Source organism: Centroberyx gerrardi, chromosome 8, assembly GCF_048128805.1.
Source record: "Centroberyx gerrardi isolate f3 chromosome 8, fCenGer3.hap1.cur.20231027, whole genome shotgun sequence".
NCBI lineage: Eukaryota > Metazoa > Chordata > Actinopteri > Beryciformes > Berycidae > Centroberyx > Centroberyx gerrardi.
The window spans coordinates 16,095,529-16,119,928 of record NC_136004.1 but is presented as its reverse complement, the minus strand read 5'-3'; the positions used below and the strand labels follow the sequence as shown (position 1 = coordinate 16,119,928).

The window sequence follows — 24,400 nt, the reverse complement described above, 5'->3', positions numbered from 1 at the left end:
CATTGTTTTAGGCAATCAAGCTGAATTCATTACCCATTAAGTTTCATCCTTTTTGCGTTGTTTCTCTATGTGATATTGCACTTTTCTAGTGACTGACTGGCTTATTCAGACAGAGGGTCATATAGTCAGCCTGTGTGGCGAACAGGTCGACATGGGAAACGCTCAGAAGCAAACACATCACAAAACGTTTTGGCTGGAAATGCTTTGGAAAAAGAGGATACAAATGAAGCGAAGAGATGTAATGCAAAATACAGTTAGCTGACAAACAAGCTGCATTCAGGTAATTTTATAGACGAGGGTCAATGTAAAACACATGACAGTGTGCTGCTAAGGTCAGTCAGGTCATGGGTGGTTCATGGTAAAGGTGTCGCGTTGTTCTGAGCCCAAAAGTGTCTTACTACTGAGAACATCTTTGGTCATTGTTCAATGGAGCAAAGAAGACCTTAGCACTAAGATGTTTTGGGGAAACTCCGCTCTGGTCAGTTATGGTGACATGAAGTCAGGTAAGGTCTGGGTTTGGTTCAAGTTAGAGTCAGTCGGGGTTGGGTCTCTGTCCTGTGCTACATGGCATGGTACCATGGAAGATCATTGTGCTGACAGTGACAGTGGCTGAGAGACACAATGTCGGGTTCAAGTCCAGAACATGTAAAAGTGCCTCAGATTTGCTCTGCCAGGAAGATGATAATAAAAAACTCTCTTTAGCATTGAGCTATGTTCAAGCTGTACAGTGTGCCATATATTTTCATGCCTGTTCTTTCTACTTCATGATAAATCAGTGAATGGACATCCTTTTGCAACAGGTTCTGAACAAATACACAAGTGGATAAAAAGCAGAAATCTTTGTATCTAAGCTGTTTAAGACGGTGCATGCTGTGGCTATTCCAAACTCAAAGCTCAGTTTTTGAATCCACATCTTTTTGCCTCATGTATATTTGTGCGAATTCCTGTGCTGCCAAGCATCCCACTGTTACTGTCCCATAATGTCCTGTGTAAAAGGATTCCATCACAATTCATTAGGTCCAATTCTAAATATTGTACAGTGCCCTTTAACTTACTTGCCTATTATCACAGATACAATGCTTCACCAGTGATAAAAAAAAAAAAAAAAAAGGTTTGTACAGATAATGTGATTTGAAACTTTGTGAGTATTATGCATCATGAAAGTGCTAAAACCACATTGGAAAAAAATGATTTGGAAGTGGAGACTGTGGACTCATTGTGAAATGAAAATGTGTGTGTGTGTGTGTGTGTGTGTGTTAGTGTGTGCGTGCCTGTGTGTGTGAGTTTTCACTCCCAGCACTGAGTAACAGACCTCCTCCTGTGTGTGCTTCTGCCCACTGAGTGGAGAGAAAGAAAAGAAATTAGAAAAGAGGCAGCAGAAGAGAGGAGAGAGCGGAGAACGTGAATAAGAAGGCAGGAGGAACTGCATCAATCAGGGCCTCCTACTCTGCAGCCCACAGTGAATCCCTACAGGGCCGAGAGAATCTCGCCTCCCACATACCATCCATCATTCAAACAAGCGTGGTTCCATAGCTCTGCCATGACTATTCCACATACTAACTTCGGGAATCACCAGCCCAGTCTGCCCACACTCTGCAGAGTGTCGGCACAAACTCCTAACAAACCATCTGTAGCTCTGCAGATGACCCTCTCCTTCTCCAGCTTCAGTTCAGAGATCCGAAAGATAAACCCACTGTGACAGTCCATGTCTCCCACCAGCCCGGCCATATGCTGCTATCAGGCAGATGGGCCAATACATATTCCCTCGTCCAGTTAGAGTCAGAGAGTTGGGGGTGGGGTGGGAGGCAGCGACGAGGGGGGTTGAGGGAGAGGACGAGCGGGGGGGGGGGGGGGGGGGGGTTGGGGGGGGGGGGGGCAGGAATCTGGTGTCACATACACTAAAGGATTTATCGTTTGTGTGCAGTGTCAGATTAGAAAAGCGGTGGTCCTTACACTCTCTCACACTGCCACACCCACACATGTGACAGGAGGAAACCAGCTATGCAGCATAGTGTGGCTCAGAGTCATAGCGTACTGGTTGGCTAGAAATAGACAAGAGAGCTAGAAGTGTCACCCTGTTTTCTTTAGTAGACATGTGGTTCCATGGTGTAATGGTTAGCACTCTGGACTCTGAATCCAGCGATCCGAGTTCAAATCTCGGTGGGACCTTCCTTTTCTTTTTCAATCTCTTATGTGACACCAAATCACATACCATATCCATTAAATATATTACAGTTTCTCATTCTTGAGCTGTGCTTTGGGGCGAGTGGAAAAAGATCACACACCTCGCAGAGCTACAGCTTTTTGTATGAGGCATTCAGTTTCACAAATAACTGTCAGTGCAGTATGTTGGTGTGAAATGTGTGTGCTTGTGTTTGTGAATGTTAATGTGGCCACGAAGGGCCAGTGTAGAGTTATGTAACAGTACGATTGATTTCTTAAACTCAAAGTAAGCATGGCATCATTACAGTCTGATTATAGACATAAAAACACAGTTACATACAGTAGAAATAAACACTAACAATGTCCTTCACCATGGTGAATGTAGTGTGGAAAAATAATTGAACAGGTTGACCATAGACCATTGGAACATTTGGTGAGTTAGTGACAAGATTCGGTGTGACTCAGGCCCTGGCATAGTCACTGGGTACATGTGACTGGGCTCTGAGTGCTTGTGAGTGTGAGTGTGAGTGTGTGAGTGTGTGTGTGTGTGTGTGTGTGTAGTGTACAGTACAACGCAGCACTCTACAGTGCAGTACAGTACAAAGTGTGCAGTGCCATAGGGTGCAGGCATCTGTGTGTGTATAATTTGTCGTTTCTGAGCCTGTAATCCTAGCTTTCCCAGTCCGGGCAGGCCAGCCCGTCGTCATCTGAGTCCGACTCAGGCGAGGCCTCTTTGATGCGTCGGAGCGCCTCGTGGATGCTCCTGGTCAGAGGGTCGGTGGAGGCCGGGAGCTCGCCCTGGTCCTTTCTCTCTTTCAGGGGCACGCGCCTCAGCTTGACCCCCCGGCGAATCTGGGCCAGGATGCTGTTGGGGTCGTCGTCGTCCTTGGTAGGAGGCAGCGACCGCTGGTCCACCTTCCTCAGGTGGAAGCTGCCTCTCTTCAGGGAGGCCAGCACCTCGTCCATGGGCGAGCTCACTGGATACAGGGGGAGGAGAGGGGAGGAGAGAGAGACACGTTGAGTAGGAACACCACTGTAGCTGGCTAATTCAATAGAAAGACTCTATTGACGCTACTTCTACTGTGAATCCAAGCAGTCTTATGGTAGCTGCTTCCAGTACCTCTCCTGCTGTGGGCATCCAACTCGGGCGTCTTCCTCAGCTTCTTCCTGGCGCTCTCCAGTTGGCTGCTGTCAAAGAAGCGAGGGATAAAAGGGCCCAGCGGGGAGAGAGAGAGCTCTTCCGCCTCGCCCTTCTGCGCCTGGCCCTGCCGGCCCGGGCTCCCGGAGGGCGACGGATCCTCCTTGGGCAGAGGGAGAGGCGGCGGGGGAGGCGGGGGAGGAGGGGAGATGGGGGATGCTAGCAGCGAGGGCAGGGAGCAGGGAGAGCAGGAGGAGTCGGCCGGACTGGGCACGGGCAGCGGAGGCAGCGAGGCCGTGAGGGTTGCGGCCGGCTGAGTGGTGAGCGTGGAGCTGGGGTCCGTCTGGACGCTGGTGCTCAGGCACAGCGGCTGCTCCTGCGTCTGCACACAAACAGAGTCCACGCCTCCACCCATTTCCCCACTCCGCCCTCGCTCTCTTCTTCTGGTGTGGGTCACACGCAGACGAGTGGACTTCAGAATCACCTGACCTGGATACCGCTAGAAGGAGAGCGAGAGCGAGAGCGAGAGAGAGAGAGAGATGGTGGTCGTAAGAAAAGTCAGCAATAAAGTCCAATTTACCATCAGGTTGACATATTTAACAGTTCACAGGAGTGCACATACCTGTTTGAAAGTGCGTAGTCTGTCAAGAGTTCTCTGTCTCTCCTGACTAACTCGGCTGTTCTTCCTCTCCTCATCTTCCTCTTCATCATCCTTCTGTTGGAGAGAAAGAAGGTTAGGGGTTTAGAGGAGGGAGCCGAGGGAGAGAGGTACAAAGAGAAGACGACGGAGAGGAGGAGAGAGATACTGATTATACTGTGCAAGTATCAATGAACAAACCAGTCACATCTTTTAATAAAACATAGAAAACCTGTATCTGCAAGACCTGTTGGAATGTGGAGTCTGTCTGCATGGCTTGACGTTTCTGCTGCTTCTCGGTGTGGTTTGACACACAGATCTCCTGCAGAAGGAGAGGAAAGAAAACACATCAAATTAATAGGGGAAGAACAGTCCGCACACTGCAAGGCTCCCTTAAATTCTTTAGTGCACCATAGAAGTGTCTTTTCGGAGTCTGAGTGTGAGTGAGGAATACACACCCTCTTGTTCTTCAGGTAGGAGCGTTTGGCGGTGATGCGCCCCCTCCTGGCCTCAAGCTGTCGCGCGCTGACCTGAAGTCTCCGCAGCTCCTCTCTCTCTGCAGCGTCGTCCTCTCCGATGGCATCTGGACTCTCATAGGTGTCGTAGTACACCACCTCGTCTTGACGCTCTGGAAACACACACACACACAAACACACACACACACACAGATATAGACGGGAAGGTGATTTAGGTGTCTGACAGACAGACTACACACAGTAATACACACAGCAGCACTGAGTACTGTATTGTAGTAGGTCATCTCTAAAAGCAGCTTTGCTAATTCCAGGAATCAGGGCAAAATGAGTCAACATGACTGTGTTTCCCAGGACTGACAGATTAGCCTAAATCTTTTTTAAACACACACACACACACACACACACACAGACAGCCATACCTGTCATCTGTCTGCGTATGCTGTCTAACTGAGCGGTGAGAAGCAGCTCCTCACACTGTAGTATCTCAGCCTGGATGTCATAAAGTTGCAGCTGGAGCTCATAGTACTGCGCCTCCATGTGGTCTAAGCGGCTCATCGCATCCTCGCCGCTACACAGACTCTGCATCTGAGGGGAAAGGTCAAAAAGCGTCACAAGCGGCACCTTACAACCCAACTATGTGTTTGTGAGACATAGGGAGTGAGCGGGTGAGCGGAAGAGTAAGTGTGTGTTGTGTGTTACTACCTCATCTCGCAGTGTGTGTTTCCTCTGATCCAGGCAGATCTCCCTGGCTCTCTGGAGCTGGAGGGTTTCCTTGGCGACAGAGTAGCGGAGCCTCTCCATGCGCTCCACCGCCGCTGTCCACGCTGCCTTGCCAAACTTACGCTGGTCCACCTTCATACGCTCATACACACCTACACGCACACACACACACACACACACACACAGGACAGGTGATGGAGGCTGGGTGAGACACACCAGAGAGTGATGTGTGCTCGTGCAACAGTGAGTCACCAACATGATTAAATAACTTCATCAGTCTGGCATAGTGACAGAGAGCGTGAGGAGTGCATGATTGCAGTTTCTCACCCACTCAACACAGGGGTGACGAGTTTGATGAGTAAGGTCTCATAGGAGTGAAGCTTTCTTTATGGAGCAGAGGGAGACATCTATTGGCCGCATTTGGACATTACAACTTCTTCCATTCCTATTTGAATTTTTGAGTCATTCACTTATTTGATTTTTGATCTAATAAGTGTCAGATAAACAGACCGATCAGTGGTTGAGAAAAACTGGGATAAACAGGGGCACAGTGTGGAGTAACCCTGGACAGAGAGATTCTGTTGGCAGAGCTCTGCCTGATCAATAGGTTGTCCTTGTTTCCTTGTGCCCCTGTCAAAGCATGGCTGTCTGCACTGCCTCATCAATACCTAATCACATCAGCCCTAGCATTCAAAAGCACACACAGGTCAATACCAGGATACTGCTGCCACTATGTGTTCGTGTGTGTGTGTGAGTGTGTGTCTATTGTTCAATGACAGTGACAGTGACAGTGACAGTGACAGTGATGACATGCTTTACCTTTCTGAGCTCTGGCAGTGATCTCAAAGTATTTGACAGTGAACTCCTGGATGTTGAGGACCGCCTCCTGAGCCTTCTTCTGCCAATCAGAATCCTCCTTTTTCAGAGCGTCAATCCGCCTCGGGCCCAAGTAGTCATTCTCCATGGAAATCTGTTGAAAGGGGATGGATGCATTTTAATTTCTTTATTCAGTGAGACCAAGCACAATGTCACGCTCGCCTCAGTTTGGACCAGGAGATCATGTGAAACTACTGGCTCCACCACAGACAGCCGGCCTGTAGAGGGAGCTAAACATCCATAGAAGGAAGCATTGACAATATACGCCTAATTTATGGCCTTACACATACTGTGTGCACACAAACATGTATGCTCATCATCAGCATGACTAAGCAAACAGTACTGTTGTCCTTCCAACACCTGACAATGATTCACCTATTTGCCATAACCTTTGCGGAGCTATAGTTATTGCAAAGACAGTCATCAGATATACCTAAAGTTTTGAGTATTACCTTTGCAAGAGTGCCATAGAGCCATTCATCTGCTCACGGTTTATTGTCACAAGGCAATCAATAAATACAATTTCAACCAGTACAAACAGCATGTTTAATGAATTGATTGGACTTAGCAAATTGATGTAACATGTCAAATTGTAAAATCTATTGCAGTATGTTTGGGCTATCTATATAATATCCCCACAGCTAGAGGGAAGGACTAAGAACTGATCCAATGGCAGTGGATTATTTATAGTTACAAACACATATCAGCCAACCAGAGAACGCCTTCCTGTCTCATGTTAGTCTTGATGTTTCTTGTTGAAATACTGCAGCACTGTGCACTCTTTTTACCTTTTATTAAATGACTTTTACAATCCATTTTAGAAGAGGATTAAGGCTCATTATGGGAAACACCAGATTGTCAGTGACCCTCACCTTTAGACAAACACATGCACTTCGACCCAAAACCTTGAGTCCTATCTACTATCTATCTACTAAGTCTCTGTTAACCAGTCTTTGGAAGCTAGTTCTCCTGCACATACTTCTGGTAATCTTGCTCCGACAGCAGTCTCTGGCTCTGCCACATAAGTAAATACAAGTACTAAAGGAATATAGTATGGATCCCCTCCTCCGTCAATCCTTAGCATTCTTTCCATCTTCAATCTTCTTCTCTTTTTTCTATGTCTGCAAATTTTAACCTTGCTGATCACAAAACAGAGGGAAGATGAATAAACATACCGCATGAAAGAAAAAAAAGCAGGCAAACTGTCCAAGAGGACGACAGATGGCACTGTAACCTATACAGCAGCGAAGGTTAAAAAGTTAGAGCGTCCTTCTCTGACCGAAGTGACCTCACCTCACCTCACCTCACCTCACACTGCACTACTCAACAGTGCATCAGTATTATTTAACGCTGCAATTCCTGATGTGAAGGGTCATTCCTTTCATCTTTTTTCTCTCTCTTCTTCTTTAATCTTTAATCAGAAGAAAAACAACAATATGTAAACTACTACTACTGCCTTGTCCTGAGATCCCCCCCTTCTCTCTATCTGTGAACATCAACTGGATTTTACTTGAATGAGCACATGGGAATAAAGAGCATGCGGGCGCACACACGCGCACATGCACAATCGCACACACATACCACATACCACATGCTCTCCTTTGTGCAAAAGTGTCGTTCCATGGTGTGATGGTTCACACTCTGGACTTTAAATCCAGTGACCTGAGTTCAAATCTCAGTGAAACCAGATTTTACAGGAAACCTGACATCTAAACAATAAAGTGAAATGACAAACACATAACAATCCTTTTGATATATTCCATTCTTGTAGTCTTGTGAAGGTACAAGATGACAAGATACATAAACCTAGCCTTTTCTCTTGGAAAACAATGTCAAAAATTGGAATAGTACAATCAATATCTAGCATGCTATAGAGAGGTCTAAGGTTGGGGATGTTTCATGTATTAATTCATAATGTGGGCACAGTGTAGCCCTTTCAGGCTGTAACTGTGATTAAGGGCTATACCAATAAAGTAGACTTGACCTTGATCTGAGTTCAATTATCAGTGGACCCTTAATTTAAGAAGAGCCAACCACTCAGACCACCAGGGAGTCAGAAACACACATTCTGTGAAAACTGGTCAAATTGTTGAGGTACAGCAAAGACTGGGTCAGATACTTAAAGGGTAACTTAGGTATTTTTCAACCTGGACCCTATTTTCCCATCTTTTTGTGTCTTAAGTGACTAAAGGGGACAACAATTTTTGAAACTGGTCCAGCATTGAGCGAGGTCTGTGTGTAACTTCCTGCAACAACTCAACTCTCGCGAGACTTGAGCGAGACTTGGTTACACACAGACCGGATCAAGCGAAAGGTAAAGAAAAACGTTTAATTTCTCTGTAGGGTCCTTTCCATAATGTTGTCAGACACTTATAATAACAATCTGAGCCTGTCAGTGGCAAAAACAAGCACTTTTAGTGGACGTACATTGACGGTGCGATTTGCCCGGTCGGATTACATTGCAGCCTGTTTCGCGGCTTCTGAAGTGATCTCGCTCAATACTGGACCAGTTTCAAAAATTGTTGTCCCCTTTAGTCACTTAGACACAAAAAGATGGGAAAATAGGGTCCAGGTTGAAAAATTCCGAAGTTACCCTTTAAGAAGGTACACTTGTCAATTAACTTTCCACGCCGTGATCATTTTTCTCTGTTGGTTATTTCATTACTCTTTTCCACTAGCAAAACTCATTTTCACCTTTAGCCTTTCCTCTCTCCACCATCTCACTTAATGTCTTCTTGCTAACTATGCGACCAATTGAATTTTGTGATTCATGGGACTGGCTTAATGAAATACAGTGTAATACAGTGAGGAAACAGAAGTGTTCACCCTCCTGGCTTTTTTGCACATTTTCTTGTGGAATTGTGCTATAAAATCTACACACAGTAGATTCACGGTAGATTCCAATCCACATTTCTATCAAAGTGGATTTGAAATTCAAAAAATCTATGTGAAAGTATAAAAAAATCTAGACTATAAAGTATCACCCCCTCTACTCATTTGAAAAAACATCTCATAACATTTTTTTCATACTCCATCTTTAGATTATAGCAAAAAAATTTGAATGCGATTATGTCAGCTTCTATGGTCTAATGGTTAGCAAGGAAGTGAGAGAAACATAAAAAAAGACCAAATTGTTAGGGTGGAACAAAGACAGGGTCAGATACCTGCACCAAGGTACATCTGACAACTGATACAGATCATCTTACTCTGTCTTACTTCATCTTACTTCTTTAAAGTAATCATCTTCCAAAATCTTGTAAGATGTAGATCCATCCATGCTGTGTTCGCTATCTGGTTTTCCCACTAGCTAACCCCTTTTGACTTCTGCTCTACCTACCATCTCACTTTACTCCACTTGACTCCTACCAGGCAACCCATAAAACACTCAATCATGTCTTCTTGTTAACAAGGTGACCATATGAATTTTGGGATTCATGGGACAGCTGTTTTCTCTGAGCAGGCCGACTGATGTAATACCATGCCATATAGTGAGTAAACAGTGAATACACAGTGTTTATACAGAGTACACACACTTGAAACTAGCATTAAGTTAGTTTTCCCTTGTTTATGCTAAGAACCATTTAACTAGATTCCCACATTGCCATCTAGTGTGTGGATAAGTGCACGCATTGCGGTTGTCTGATAGCTGTAGCTGTTATAGCTTCTGTTTTATCAATTTCCAAAGGGTAACTAAGGTCCTTCAATAGGATGAAATTGTAACTGTATGAATGTGAAGCAGGACATCGCTGGAAGTGTATCTTAACCTAACTCAACTTTAAAGGTTAAAATAAAAATAGAGTCTTTGTTTTGGCTCAATACCCTCATTATTTTTAATGTGAAATGACACAATGAGGCTAAGGTGTAGATTGTTGGCTTCAATTTGAAGAAGGAACTAAAAGAAATATAGGCCTTTTTGTTTATGGTCACCCATGTAAGGGTGCCAAATGTATTTGGACAGATAACAGGCAAGATAATTTTCAATTAAGACTGATGATGAGAATGATGTCCCAGGTAACCCAGTTTCCACTTCCTCTCAACCCTGTCCTAAAATGGCACTGTCATCTTTTTTAACTACAGGCAAGTCAATGAGTGGAAAATACCATATTTATTATCATAACATCCCACAACATGTAGTGTAACAATTATTGAAAAAGTCATACTTCCTTATTGATATAAATGACCTGAATATATCAGTGGCCCACCACGTTGTACCTTCTGCACATCACATAGTTTAGTTGATTTTGTGTATTGAAAAAGCAAACCTATAGATGATGTAGAGCTGCATAGAAAAGAAAGAATATATAAACAGGAAGGAGATTGTGAATATGCATTGGATACATTGCATTGACACCTGATATGTTTTGATGGTTTGATGAGAAACTCATTTGATGATAAACCAATAGTTAATGGTGTAATGGCTAGCACTGTGTGGACATTGAAACCTGCATTCCAGTTGCAGCAGGACTTATCCTGGAACAGCATTCCTCAACTAGTAGGTCGGGGCAGTTCAGAGATGTCACAAACCCTGCAAGCAGAATTTTGACTTTTGTCACAGTATTTCCCCACGTTGCAACATTCCACACATATAGAAATACTGACAACTGATGCAGAATTTCAGCTCGTATCACTGGCCTACAACATAGACACAGATAATTCACATACAATGTTCCCTATGGATTCCTTTACCATTTATATACTTATAATGTTTCATACATAAAATAGCACTGTGTAACTATAGACCTGAATACTGAGAGAATGAAATGAGCAGGGAGCAGGAAAAGGGAATAGAAAAAGAAAAACAAACCCGCAAGTAAGGGCAAACTGGGAGGAAGAAAAGCTATAGAAAGCCATGTTGTGCTTGAGGCTCCCACTGGCTATAAATAGACCTCGGAAGAGGAGGTTTAACCCTCCCTCTCCCCAGCCCGCACCAGTAAGAGGTTCCATGGTGTAATGGTTAGCACTCTGGACTCTGAATCCAGCGATCCGAGTTCAAATCTCGGTGGGACCTGTAGGTTTTATGGTTTTCGCTTCCTTTCTGGAAAAGCCTCCCAGGGATTCATGGGCTCGTGTATCTATGAACAAACTTGATGTACTGTGTGTAAAAACTAGAGAGAGCAACAGCAGCGAGACAGAAAGGAAGAGAACAAGCTCGGGCAAACACAACTGAGCGGTGAAGAAGTGGATTGAGGGTGAAAGCAAACACAGCTGACTGTCAACTTTGACCTACTGCCGAACGTGATTTCCTGCTTTGTGAGAGGAAAGTGAGAGAGACAGATATGCAGTCCTGCCCTTGATATTGAGTGGTTGACTAACAGAGTACTCTGGACAAATAGGAGCTACTTGCTATACTGAGGTTTTGTATCAGCAGCCTGCTGAACCTACAGGAGAGTCAAGGCCACACTAATTGAATATCACTCACTCCACTGCACAGAAATGGTACAACTGGGTGAAGGTGCTAAAAGGCTGGAAATAAATCAAATAATCAGAAATCTGATAAGGTAAGTGAAGAAAAACAGACAACTGACACCAAATGATCTATTTTTCATTAAATTAATCTAAACACAATCCCTAATGCAAGTTTAATCCAATCAATAGCATCTTATCTCATCACCATGTCATATCATTTAGCAGCAGGAAGCATAGCATAACAATAGATGTTGAGCATTCAAATAAAATTCGAGGATATTTTCTCATCTATTGTGCATCTGAATTAGTCTGAATATAGGGTGAAATTGTTGTTGCACATTTGTATTAGTTTGGTTATAGTTTCCATTGCCAATTGATCAACAACACAAACTTTATCATGTGGTTTATGTGTCAGAATTACAAATTTAGGAAAAAATTAAAATCTTAAAATAATATTTTTCGTAAAACAAGTGAAGAAAATGTTGTTCATTCCACTTGTTTCCAATGGAAATAATTTTCAAATTTTTTTTTGCAGTGTTAAATTCACTTCAGTGATTTAATACAAATGTGATTTGCTTAGTAGACTATCATTTAGTTAATGTATTTGAGCTTTTCAAACAAGGTAAAGGCAGAGAGTGATGGTGTTGATGCACATACAAGAGGGATATGTCAGAGAGAGGGATGGAGGAATGTGAACAACAACCGGTCACTCAGCTTAATTAAATGCATGATTTCCTGCCTACTTTCCTGTTTTCAGTCCAACTGCCTTCTAATGTCGAGCAACTCCAGGGTTCACGCTGGAAGTTCTCACCTCCCCAAAGGAACCGAGCTAAGAGGATTCATTCAGCCACACCTAAGAAGACAGGTGTGAAAGCACTCTGACTTAACTTTACCATCTTTTCATTTCTGGTTCACGCTTTCTGATCCCAGAGCAGCAACCTGCTCCAGCAGTAAACCTATAGGCCCAGACACAACATGACTTATTCATGTCTCTGTGAGACTGCAGGAAATTGGAGATTCGTGGAGCTTCATTCCAGCTCACAGTGTGTCACTCAAACCCCAGCTGCCACATTCCAGAAGCATGTGAGACAGTATGGAAAAGGACAAAACTAGCAGCGAGATATCATGATCCAAGGTTGGGCAACAATGTGTGTGTGTGTGTGTGTGTGTTTGTGTTTGTGGGGTGTGCGTGTCTGTGCACGTGTACACGCTTGCAAGCAAACTCACTCCCATGTCGTGCAGTAGCCTACTGTGGTGCTATTACTGATGTGCCGTGTGTGAGTCAATGAGCTAAATATAAATGTGCCATCAGCACTGCAATAGATGAACAAAGCCTTTCCTCCATTTATCCATTAAACATCCTCCCTCTTCCCTCTGGAATGAAACATATATCACTGCCCTTCCATGTGCAGAAAAGGCTTTTTAACCATAAGGCATTACCACGCACACACACACACACACACACACACACACACACACACACACACACACAGAGGGCAGAAGCTATTTTAAGGGGCATGAGAATTTCCTTTGACCATCTATTGTGTTTTACGACCGTTTGCATGTCGGTGCCTGTACAGAAACACAGCACTGAATCTTGGCCCACCTGCATAATAGCCAACTTCCTATGCAGGCACCCAGTTTAGCCTGCATCTAAATAAACCCCTAACCCAGAAACAAGTCCCACACACTTCACATAGCTTACAGCAATAGGACCAAATACCAGAGACAACAAAAATATTAATAATTCAGTCATTTCAGTAATTTTCTCTTTTTTGGATTTCACCTTCTATGCCTTTCTCTAACTGTCCACCATTTTTTCACTTTATTTAAATCAGCCGGCCATCTGTGTGTGTATATGTGCTTGTCAGTGGGGGCTGGTAAAATGCAGGACAGGCCTCAGTAAATTGCAGGGTAAAAACATTTGGCCCAAAACCGTATGGCTAATAGGTCTACTATACTCAAGACTAAACAACCTACTTTTAAAGGAAAACATCCCAAACATTGCGGAGGATCAGCCTCCCCTGTTGCGGCCATGCATACATTCATACTGTACATGTGTGAACTGTGTGTTACCTTGATCTGTTGTCTGCGTAGCATTGCTAGCTCCCTCATGTCTCTGAAGGGCTGCAGCAGGTACTGGTAGAGCTGTGTGGAGGTCTCCAGTAGGCCTCCATAGGCCTGGTCTTCTTCCTCATACACCTCCAACAGCTCCACCATACTGTCCATGGCCCTGTGCTTCTCCAGCAACTGCATCACACACACACAGGAAATTACTTTTATTGCTGTGTACACATAAATAACCTTCAGGGTAGCAGAATGAGAAGGAAATAAAGAGAGGGATACTACAGGATGAAATTACAGTTTAATTTGTCTACTTCAGAGCCAGATGGTTGGGGTTTGTCACAAAAGGCAATATAACAGTGCCATGAAGTCAGTTAAAAAGGAAACGTATTAGAAAGGGAAGGTATTTGAGGGTCAGAGGAAGACACTAAAATATATCTTTCAGTGTCACTCAGCACTGAATGGAAGATTGTTTCTCAGTGGTACTGAGGTCAAGTGGATGCTTTGTGTGACTGTAAATAATAGGGGTATATGTCTGAGCGCTGTCTCTCAGTGAACAACCCATGGCTGGATGGGCGGAGTCCTTCCTACTGCTGGGAATAAGATCAATACACACACGTTTTTATCAGACCGAACAATCCTGCAAGCTACCAGCGAGCGCTGAAAAAGCCATCAACTTAGCCTGTGAATGGAGTGGGATGATCAATAGGCCAGCGTGTGCATGTGTGTGCGTGTATGGGTGTGTGTGTAAAAGCTACCACACAACAGACTCCTCCAGACTGAACGCCACTGTGACTTTGTTTAAATGGACTGCACAGCACTACCGCTGTAGTCACACAAGCTCGGGCTGTGATGAAATACAGAATGAGATCAGCAGTTCCTCCTTCAACCTCAAGATGAATACACCTTTGAGCAAACTGGAAATCCCATACAGTGATTGACATTTACTGAAACAATTGGAGCACATTAGATTGGGTTGCTTGGTGCAGACTCTGTGAGACTGATAGCTCTGCTGTTTGATGTTTCTTGTTCAGGAAGGGCAGTGAGGCACGGCTTCCTGTGTCTGGGTTTCTCTCTCTCTTTCTTCATTGTGTGTGCGTGTGTGTGTGCTTGCACTCTGTGCGAATGGGAGTGGGTGTGGGACTGATATAGGATGGAATGAGTCGTGGGTGATTCGTCTCTGTTCCTCACAGCCTCCTTTCACTGCCAAAAACAGAGCAGGGAGGAAACGCCTTGGCCAGACACTCACATAAACACACCACTTCACACAATAAATGGATGTAGTCTCTGGTCTCTCTCCCTTACTTTTGCACAGACACATACACGCAGATATGAACACATTCAAGCCTATTGTGAGCTTGCTGCACTTACTGCTGGAGACACCACTACTTTGCTTTAAGCTTCATGCTCTCTCTCTCCTCTCTCTCTCCGGGGAACTCTGGCTCCATGAGTCAAGGCTGCATTAATCTAACACCATTGATTAGTAGGATAATTTGAGAGCCAGTGAGCATCAATACCATGTATGTTTATATTAAGAGCAGTGAATCAATCATTGGCTCTTGCTGGTATGTAAGAGAAGCTGTTGCTGTAGGTATGGGCACTATGTGTATGCCGTCTGGAGCATGTCTTCACTGTCTGTTGCAGTCTGTATTTGGTAAGTCTACATTAAAGATACAAACCAGAATTTAGTTGATCATTTAAATATTGGGACAAGTATTTGATTAGATTAAATACAAGATTGTTTTACTCCAGTGAACATTATGAACATTAGACTTTAAAGAAACCTTTTATAATCTTGAAAATGCATGTAAAACTTGTGTTTAGCTATCATATATCAGTTCTTAGTTCCAAAAAATGAGGCAATACATTTTAGAGCAAAATAATGCCTTGAATCCAATAAATCATCATGTAAACAAAGCCGGGAGGGGGCTGACAGTGTTTTACTGGAATGCACCATACTGCAGTTATGGACTGGGCCTTTAGCCTGATAGTTCACTCCCTTGTCCAGACCAATCACCCCTCTCTGCCAAAAACGATATATTCTACATGCCATGTCTTCTCACACCAACAGACAGAATGAAAGAGAGTGAGAGTGGGAGAGACAGAGAAAGAGATATATAGAGAGAAAGAAATCTGATATAACATCTGATATTCAGTGTCTCAAAGTCATTAAAAATTGAAATATAGTGTGTCACCTAAGTCTTGAAGTTATAAATAACCAAGGGTGGCCCAATATAAATGGTGGCAATGCTATATACCGATTAATTAGGACACAATAACTAACCGTTGACAGTTTGCAAAGTCACGGTAACAATCTGCCAGTCTATCAGTGGGTTCAATGTCACTGCTCTCAAAGAAGATGACTTGGCACATCATTTAGGCAAACAGGCAGATTCTAAAAGGAGTCTGCAATCTGTGTGTGTGTGTGTGTGTGTGTGTGTGAGTGTGTGAGTGTATGTGTGTGTAGTTCTTGGTGCTCTCAGCTGTGTAAGCAGCAGGCAGCCATGCTGAGTAAATAAAGTGCTTATAGTTGCATGATTTTACAAATTCTTACTAGTTAGTCAGTGAGTTATTTTCAAGTTACTTCTTTGATGTGAATGAACCGAATGAACACATATGAATGCATTATTAGATAATGGACACAAATCCCTGCCAACTATCTCATCAGTAGGTAGTGGTTAGGTGACAGATGCTCTCACTTCTCTCTGTCTATTTATGATCTCTCCTATTGTGCTTCTAGATGCTAGACTGTGGCATGCATTGTTCCACATGGAAAATGCGGGACATCTGGTGGCCTCTCCTCCTCACAGAGCTCCCAGATGGTTCTTTTCATCCCTTAGATAGGCACCTATTAATGTATAATCCAAACCAATTTGGCTTCTCATAAACATCATGCCCACTGGCTGAACTTATATATATACCATATACCCATGAAAAGAAGTGCATACACAGAGGCCAGCAGGACCTCTATGCAGTTCCCCGACAAGAAGGAAGACCACTAGTTTGTATCACTGATTATAATGGTTTGGGATTATCTGGTCTGCTTGATTATGTGATAGGGCAGTGTATTAGTGGAGGTTAAACACACCTAAACCCAGTTTACCTGTGTTTTTGTTTGCAGAATAAAGTTTGTTTACCATTTTAGGATGACATCAATCTCGATGATGTAAATTCATAGTAGATCATAGTAAGTATTATCAAAATGAGGCAAAGAAAACAAGCATAAATTAATGCTTTGCTTAAAATATAGGCCTAGGCCTAATTCTTTTTTGTTGATATTGGTGGTTGTTTGCCTTATGAAGGTCAGGTTACCCACTTTAATATATCACTACATCACTGGTGATAGTCCTATACTGTAATTGAATACAGGCCCAATATGCCACTGGGAACACGTGGTCTCGCCAATGACTATGATACAGCTTTCTTGCTCTGACATAATAACTAATAATAGGGAATAAATTCCCTATTAACTACCTATTAACCATGTTTGATGTACTATTTTGTGTTGCAACCCCTCTAAGTGCTTCTGTAAATGCTCTGACTTCAAATTAACAGGGAAACAGGTACAGGGAAAGCATGGCTGCAGAAAGTGAATGAGTAATTCCACTTCCTCAACAACTACCCTTAAGCTGCCCTTGGGCAAGGCACGTCAACCTCAGCTACTCCAGTGGAGCTGCTCATTGGTCAACAGTAGAAGACTTCGGTTGTACTGGGCAGCTCACAGGTGTGAATGTGTGTAACTGTGTGAATGTGAGGTCCTGAAAAAGACACTCAGTCGTGGGAGGACGCTTCAGAAATGGCACAGAAACCTCTCACCTCGTGTAGATGTTTCTTTGCGCGGTTGAGAGCCTCCTCGTACCCGGACTGCCTCAGTTCGCTCAGGCTCTCGTAGTATTCATCTGGGTCGTCGTTTTCCGTGAACAGCACCTGCGACAGGATCTTCCAGCCGCACGTATCGAGCGCGTGGCCCAGGTACACCTGTAAACGGTAACACAGCTCGTCCATTTCGGTCTCGGGGACCTCCGCCGAGCCGAAAAGCACTGTCCACATTCCCGCCGGTTCCTCCGGGAAGACCGGGAGGCATGGCTCCAGGTCCGAGTTCACAGAGCACAGCTGCAGGTGGACCGTCCGCAGGTCCTGGAAGGAGAAGAGCCCGGCCCAGCTGCAGTCCTCTCTGCACAGACTGTCCAACTCCTCCAGGTCCAAGCTGTCGACTGTGGAGGAAACGGGGTCGTCTCTTATTGACTCCAGTACCTCAGTTTCAGGGCTGACCGGGGATGCTGCACCTTTGCTCGCAGTTTCAGTTTTGGCAGGGCTTAATTTTGTCGCTGCCATGGATGGAGACTTTGCCTTAGGGCTGAAGCCTTGAACCGCAGCTCCCCTCGCTCCTTTGCTAGGGCTCTTGGCCGCTTTATCTTTGACGGGACTTTTGGGCCATTTTGTTTTATCCTCCTCCTGGGTCGTCGTCTCCACCAAAGGGTCTCTTCCAAAGCTTCTCCTCTGCACCGTCCTGTTATGACACGTAATGGCAAATTTGCCCTCCACTTCGTTCCAGGCGACGATAAAGACGAATTTGTGCTTTTCCTTCTCCTCAAACACATTCGGCCGAACGGCTACCCACCCCGACTCCAAATTATCCTCCATTGTGAAGGACATATTTGCAGGATTCAAAGTGATGAGACAGAAATAATAAAGCTGGTCGCACCAACAAACCTACGTTGGCACTCTGTTTAAGAGTCGGATGCAGTGCAGCAAAACAGTGTTATCACGGAGTTACAACGTTGAAAAAACGCAGTTTTCTCCCCGAGGATATTTTGGCTGACTGGCTATCCTTCTTTGCTCAAGCGGATGGATTTGGAGCAGTGCGGTGTCGTTTCCCATCTCTGGCCCACCTGCTTTCTACTCGGATGTCTGCCTGGCAATCCCAACCCCTTACCGTTAGCTTTTTCATTAGCTTTCTAACAATACACGATTCACATCTGTACATGCGACCGTTTGTTTACCGGGTCCAACGGTCGATCCTTCTGTCAGCTGTGTTCCGTTATTCCCGATCCCTCGGCTCCAGACTCCCCTTCTCATCATAAACTGGAAGCGGGATGTAAAGACGGCGTACATCGTTCAAATGCGGTAGGCATAAACCATAAATAAGTGTGAGAAGGGGTTTCGTCCAATCCCACTTTTTCAGATGGGTTAGACTCGTCCCGAGGCTCAAACCAATGTTTTCATCTTCGTTTGCCCAGACCGCAAACGCAAAATACTTATGTTGCCTTCAAGTACTGTCAGAAATATCCACGTCTTAAGTGCACATGAACGACCCAGCAAAGTCACTTGGAAAGACAAAAAAAAACGTTATTTACATACCTGATTTCCTCTTCATTCTGTCGCTGCAGTACAAATTAGCTCGGTACCCCTTGAAATAAATAACAGCCAGAATAAAATTATTTTGCTGTTGCCGACCAAAAGCCCTTCAATGCGCGACAAGTTGTATTTACTGCTGTCTAAACGGAAAGTAAGCCAATATCATGCAGCTTCAGACTCGTGGAACAAGCTCCAGCGTCGTGGGTCTGCAGCTGGACGTCAAAGTAAAAGCTTCCCAGGAGTACATGAAGGCAGCATGAGAATCTCAATTTGAGCAGGGCACGTAGGGACGTGCTGACGTTTTAGGTTAAGCAGTGCAGGATGTTTTGCAGAGGGTCTGTAGGCTACAGCAGCATCCAAGTGGCTTACATGCAAAAAACAGTAGCTCTAAACCAATCACGCCTTTTAAAAATCGTTTCTTTAACTGTATCCTTTAATTAAAGGATACAGTTACACCACAGGCGCTTGCTGCCTTCAAGTGCTCCCTGTAAGCTCCTGCTTCCTAGATCAGCAGTTGTAAATACGACACATTCAAATGCCTTTTAGTAGGAAATACTAACAAAGTGGATCCCATAACAAAAGTATTTTTTCGGTGGCTGAGATTTTGATTTAGGAATCAAGCGGCAGTTCTGGTTTGTGCTGTGGTGGCAGAAGGGAGAGGAGAAAATCCATGTCAGGCCATGATGTCTTAATTTATTAAAAACAAAAATGCATGTCAGCTGAAAGTTAAATAAAGAGTAAATAGAAACATAGGCTACAAAACTAGTTATTAACATGGGATGCCAAACAATAACATATGGGCCTAGTAATAATTGTTGTCAGCAATTATTGACATATTGTATGCTTTCCGTGCACTAAACGTCACATCTCGGCCATTTGGGTCTTATAGAAAATTCCTACTTTTCCAGTCATATTTATTACTTTGTTGAGTCGTTCATGTGCCCTGAAATACTAATTATGGTATCTGAAGGCAGAGTAAGTTCAAAGATATACCAGCCATGTTATTATTAAGTGTAGTCCAATCACCAGGCCTATTCCTTCCAAAAAGCAGAATAGTAATCCTGTAATAATTTTCAGAGGGATCTGCCTACTATACAAATATAACATTGAAACTATGAAATACAGATCAAAATTATACCACAAAAAGACATCTCAAGTTATCTGACTGAGTTATCCTGGCTATGGGAGAGAATTGTTGAGTTGTTAATAAATACCGACTGGACTGTCTCAGATGATAGGAATGACATATATGAATTGTTAAGTGAGTAGTGTTCCCCTTTAATGGGCACGGCCCTGAGGCAGATAAAAGCTAATCCCTCACTGGAGGCGTCTCTTCTGATGATCTCTAATGATGCTAAAAGAAATTCTTAATGGATTCCTACAGAGTTCGCCTCCGCTTTGATGAGCCCGGAGCAGCACCTCTGGTGCAATATGTTTGGATTCATAAATAAAACTTCTGCTTTCTCATTCAACCGTTTTTTTTTTTACAAACTCATTCAGTATTTCTTCATTATGTTAGGCCTATGTGATGGCCTTCTAGAAACTATAGAATAGGCCGAAAGCTCTCCCCAGTATAAAATGAGGAGGAGAGGAGAGGAGAGGAGGAGAGAGGAGGAGAGGAGACAGAAAAGGGGCTAAGGATGGAGACAGCTGCGGCGGTGAGGTGAGGTCCCAACAGGCAGCTGACACCTGGCATATAAACGCTGGAGCCAGAAGGGACAGCCCACCTCAAGTTTAACCTGGCTAGTCTTCTGAAAAGTTGTGACAGGAAATCTACGTATATTAGGAGACCTTCCTGTGCCTTCTCCAACCAGCATCAGCACAAGCTCTGAATAGCACAGGGACTCAATTTATGCCTTTTGACGTGAGCTGCCCGGGTTAAAGACAAGATAGTCACATGTCTTAAACCACTCCTTTGTTTAGCTTCTGACACCCTAAAAGTCCTTCAAACTGATTGTAACATAGAATGGGAATTGCTTCAATACATCAAAGGCTAAAAGAGAGCTAGAAAGAAATCTTTGGAAGACATGAACTGTGTCTGCTGAGGTTCCTTGATTTTTATCTGTGAGTCTTAATATATATTTAACAATAGGTTAGAGTTTTAAAATGTAGACCTTACCAGCATCAGTGGGATGAAAGGTCCCGTCTTTCCCCCATGTTATGGCAGCCTGTGTAATCTCAAACTTAAAACTCTGAGCCTGAGCCACTGAACAACCTCCTTGTCCATCATTTGTGTAGGAAATGGCAACAAGTCTCAGCCTTAATGCATCCATGGTCTCAGCCTTTGTTGTCCCTGCAGTAGAGTAGAAAGAGATTAGGCTAGCCTCTTAAAATTAGCCTACCACCCAAAATATCTGCCTCTCACATCATAGTATGCCTGGGTATTTTTAATAATAACTACTATTATTAGTAGGATGTACTATTCAATGCATTTACACCATTTACATCAACTGAAGAAGAGATAACAAAAGAAAATTAGATAGATAACAAAATAAATAATCTCACTAGGGGTCAATAAACGTTAAATATTACAAGCAAATATTACCTGGTTGTGGAGATTACACACAGGTTCTAGCTACCTAAGATAAGGCTATCTCTACACATTAAGTCACACTATCACAGCACTTTTTACATTACAGTTTGTAGAGGGTTAAATTTCTGTGAAAGATTGGCCAGTGTCATCAAGTTATCAGTGAACTCACCTTTACACAGACAGACTGTACACAGGGCCCCTCTGCTCTCCTTATCCACTACAGGTAGAGTTCACAAAGCAGCGCTGAAAAATTCAATTCTGTGAGAAGCTGATTGGGGACAGAAAGTGTGTGGCAAAAAGGCAATATCTACAACAACAAAGGTTTTAAAGGAAATGAGAAATACATGTTTCTATTCCACTCTATTCCACTTCTATCTCATACAAGTACATTTACTTCAGATAGGCTACAGGATACAACAAGAAATCCAAAGCAAATTTTTATGTAATAACAAAAAAATAAATAAAAATAAAATTAAAAATAATTGCCAGCAGGTATATCACTGCTCGCAAAGATAATTTTAGGTTTGACATGGGTGGATTTAGCTTCTTATCCAGACATTGTCACACCCTGTATATGCAAAATATAAGCAACTGCAAAACAATTATTTCTTTCTTTTTTTCCCACTAAATTGAAGTCACCTGCAGGACTAGATGGTGTGACTCAAACAGTAGCTGTAGCTTACCCTGCAACTATACAGATTGTTCAAGGTCAAATGAAAGAAATAAGCCTCCAGCAATAACAAAGACTTTGTCCGGATCTTAGTGCGTTTGATTCTCAGCAAAAGGAAAATAGTTAAGTGAAAATATATTTTCCTCGCTTCACTACGTCCTTCAGCAGCAACAGGAGACGACATTGGATTCACAGGTCTTCCATGTGGTTCCATGGTGTAATGGTTAGCACTCTGGACTCTGAATCCAGCGATCCGAGTTCAAATCTCGGTGGGACCTGCAAGTTTTGAAAATCAATCTACATCGCATAAGCACCGTGCGATAATGTTAGATATTCAAAATACAGTTGCATAACTACATTGCAGCAAGAGTTAGGCTTGAAGCGAATTCACAAAGAAATCACGCAGCACCTCATGAAAACTCGTCAATTAACGTGAACGATCCATCCATGAGTCATTTGCCCATTATACGTTGATCCGCACAAACCACCCACTCGTTATGAATGATTATAAGCACGCTATTCCCAGTTGACTTAATGTAATATAATATAAACCACGCAGTGACATAGGCCTAATGCCGCCAAGAAACAATGTAAGTTTAATGCAGAGATTCCTCTTTTTTAACTCGCAAATGTCTGACTTTAATCTCAGAAATTCTGAGTTTTTTCTCCCTCCCCCGGAGAGAAGTCACCTATAATAATAGGATATGATAGCAAAAGTACACTAACTTATTTTGTTTGAATGGTAACTGTAATATAATTACTGAAATGGTGAAAGTGATTTATTATTCTACTCATTACTGGAAAAATAATGAATGAATGAGGAGTTCTTTGCCACTCAACACTGAAACCAAATAGGCCTCTCATCTTTGCATCTTGCTCTGTGACTGTAAGTAATCAGATTGGTTTCATTGTCTCAAAATTCCCCAAATATAGACTGTAGAACAGATCTCAGTTTATCCCATGAAGCAGAGAAAAACTAGAACATGACAAAAGGAATAAGAGAAGTTAAACTTGTGCGAAGAGGAAGAAATAGTGAGTCTATAGACATAAGAGCCCATAAATCGGCCCTGGTTGTAGACGACTCAGCATCTTCACCTACCCTGACAGAAGGTGTCATGGTAGCACCCTCAACTCTCAATCAACATTCAATTCTTGGTGGGATCTTCTGGGTCTGGTTCCAATCTCCTAGGACACAAGTTACTTAGAGCCGTCTCGGTTGGCACAAACCATGTACCCACAGCTTCCTGTGTCTGCATCTCTCTCTCCAGTCTTTCCTGTCTCCCTGTTATGCAAACTATCAAACAAATACAAAAATCACTGTTAGAAACCCACCCATTCCATACCTTGTAGCAATGTTGACCAAGATACATATAAAATGAACTTTATATTACAACGGCTGTGCTTTGAGTACATTTTGAAAAAGTATTTCATCAAACAGTGTCATTCCAAATATATAGAAACATTGACAAATGATTAAATCTGATTATGATAGCCATAAATCTAGACTTTTGGTGAAAAAATGCCTCTTGCTCTCACATTATTTCTCATATTACTTTGTATGCAACAGTGTGATAGGAGGGGCTAATGGAGAGAAAGAAAAGCTTTAGAGAGCCATGCTGCTGACACTACTGTAGACTATAAATAGACCTGGAGGGTGAAGGTTTGGGCCCAGCAAACACACTGATATGAGGGGCAAAACATCACAGAGGTGCCATAGGTTGAGTTAGGGGTGATAGTAAACAAGTCTGACCTACAACTAACAAAAATCTAGGTTTGAATCTAAAGGAAGAGGCACACTATTGTTCAGCCTCAGTGGTTAACTCACAGAGCAGCAGGAAATGTGAGGTGCTGTGTTGGGTTTTTACACCAATGACTTTCTATCTTCCTTCAGTGGTGCGGAAAAAGCCAACAGATCAACAGGGCAAAACAGAAAGCTGACACCGAATTGCTGCTCATTATGTCCGTCAGAACACAAACCTTTGTGCAAAACTCTAATCTGTGAAAGTGTGTCTTACAATTACTCAAGCCTGATTGGATTTAGTTGTGCCTTCCATCGTCTCATCCCTGCTGCATGCCTGCTGATCCCAGAGTGTTTCGGCTGCAGCCTGCTCCGGGACCGGCAGTAAACCTATAGGCCCAGACACAACATGACTTATTCATGTGTCTGTGAGACTGCAGGGAACTGGAGATCTGTGAGGCTCCAGCCCGGCTCAGTGTGTCACTCAAACCCCAGATACCACATCCACAAGTATGGGAAAGACAGTATGGAGAAACTGTGTGTGTGTGTGTGTGTGTGTGTGTGTGTGTGTGTGTGTGTGTGTGCACGCATGTGTGTGTGCGCTGCACTATGATGGTGAAG

The 24,400-nt window shown here is 43.4% G+C and overlaps 1 protein-coding gene and 3 non-coding genes across 4 annotated transcripts; 3 read left to right on the top strand and 1 right to left on the bottom strand.

The window, feature by feature from the left end:
• Nucleotides 1-2,097: 2,097 nt before the first annotated feature.
• Nucleotides 2,098-2,169, top strand: trnaq-cug (transfer RNA glutamine (anticodon CUG)). Its single transcript has one exon. It is a non-coding gene; the product is annotated as a tRNA-Gln (tRNA).
• A 654-nt stretch (nt 2,170-2,823) lies between these two features.
• Nucleotides 2,824-18,136, bottom strand: LOC139912059 (junction-mediating and -regulatory protein-like). Its single transcript, XM_071899753.2, has 10 exons — nt 17,297-18,136; nt 13,493-13,666; nt 5,954-6,104; nt 5,117-5,286; nt 4,834-4,999; nt 4,397-4,566; nt 4,186-4,260; nt 3,924-4,016; nt 3,284-3,800; nt 2,824-3,140 (listed from the first exon to the last, which is right to left on the bottom strand). Exons 1-10 carry the CDS (start codon nt 18,134-18,136, stop codon nt 2,833-2,835), a joined length of 2,664 nt encoding a protein of 887 aa, XP_071755854.2. The 3' UTR covers nt 2,824-2,832.
• trnaq-cug (transfer RNA glutamine (anticodon CUG)) lies at nt 10,947-11,018 on the top strand. Its single transcript has one exon. It is a non-coding gene; the product is annotated as a tRNA-Gln (tRNA).
• Nucleotides 18,137-22,247: 4,111 nt separating the features above from the next.
• On the top strand, nt 22,248-22,319 carry trnaq-cug (transfer RNA glutamine (anticodon CUG)). Its single transcript has one exon. It is a non-coding gene; the product is annotated as a tRNA-Gln (tRNA).
• Nucleotides 22,320-24,400: the final 2,081 nt, after the last annotated feature.

Coding starts and splice junctions, on each gene's coding strand:
- LOC139912059 (XM_071899753.2), bottom strand. CDS start 18,136: ATGTCCTTCACAATGGAGGATAATTTGGAGTCGGGGTGGGTAGCCGTT. Junction 4,261..4,396: donor CCTACCTGAAGAACAAGAGG/GTGTGTATTCCT, acceptor CTCCTTCTGCAG/GAGATCTGTGTGTCAAACCA. Junction 3,141..3,283: donor GGATGCCCACAGCAGGAGAG/GTACTGGAAGCA, acceptor CCCTGTATCCAG/TGAGCTCGCCCATGGACGAG.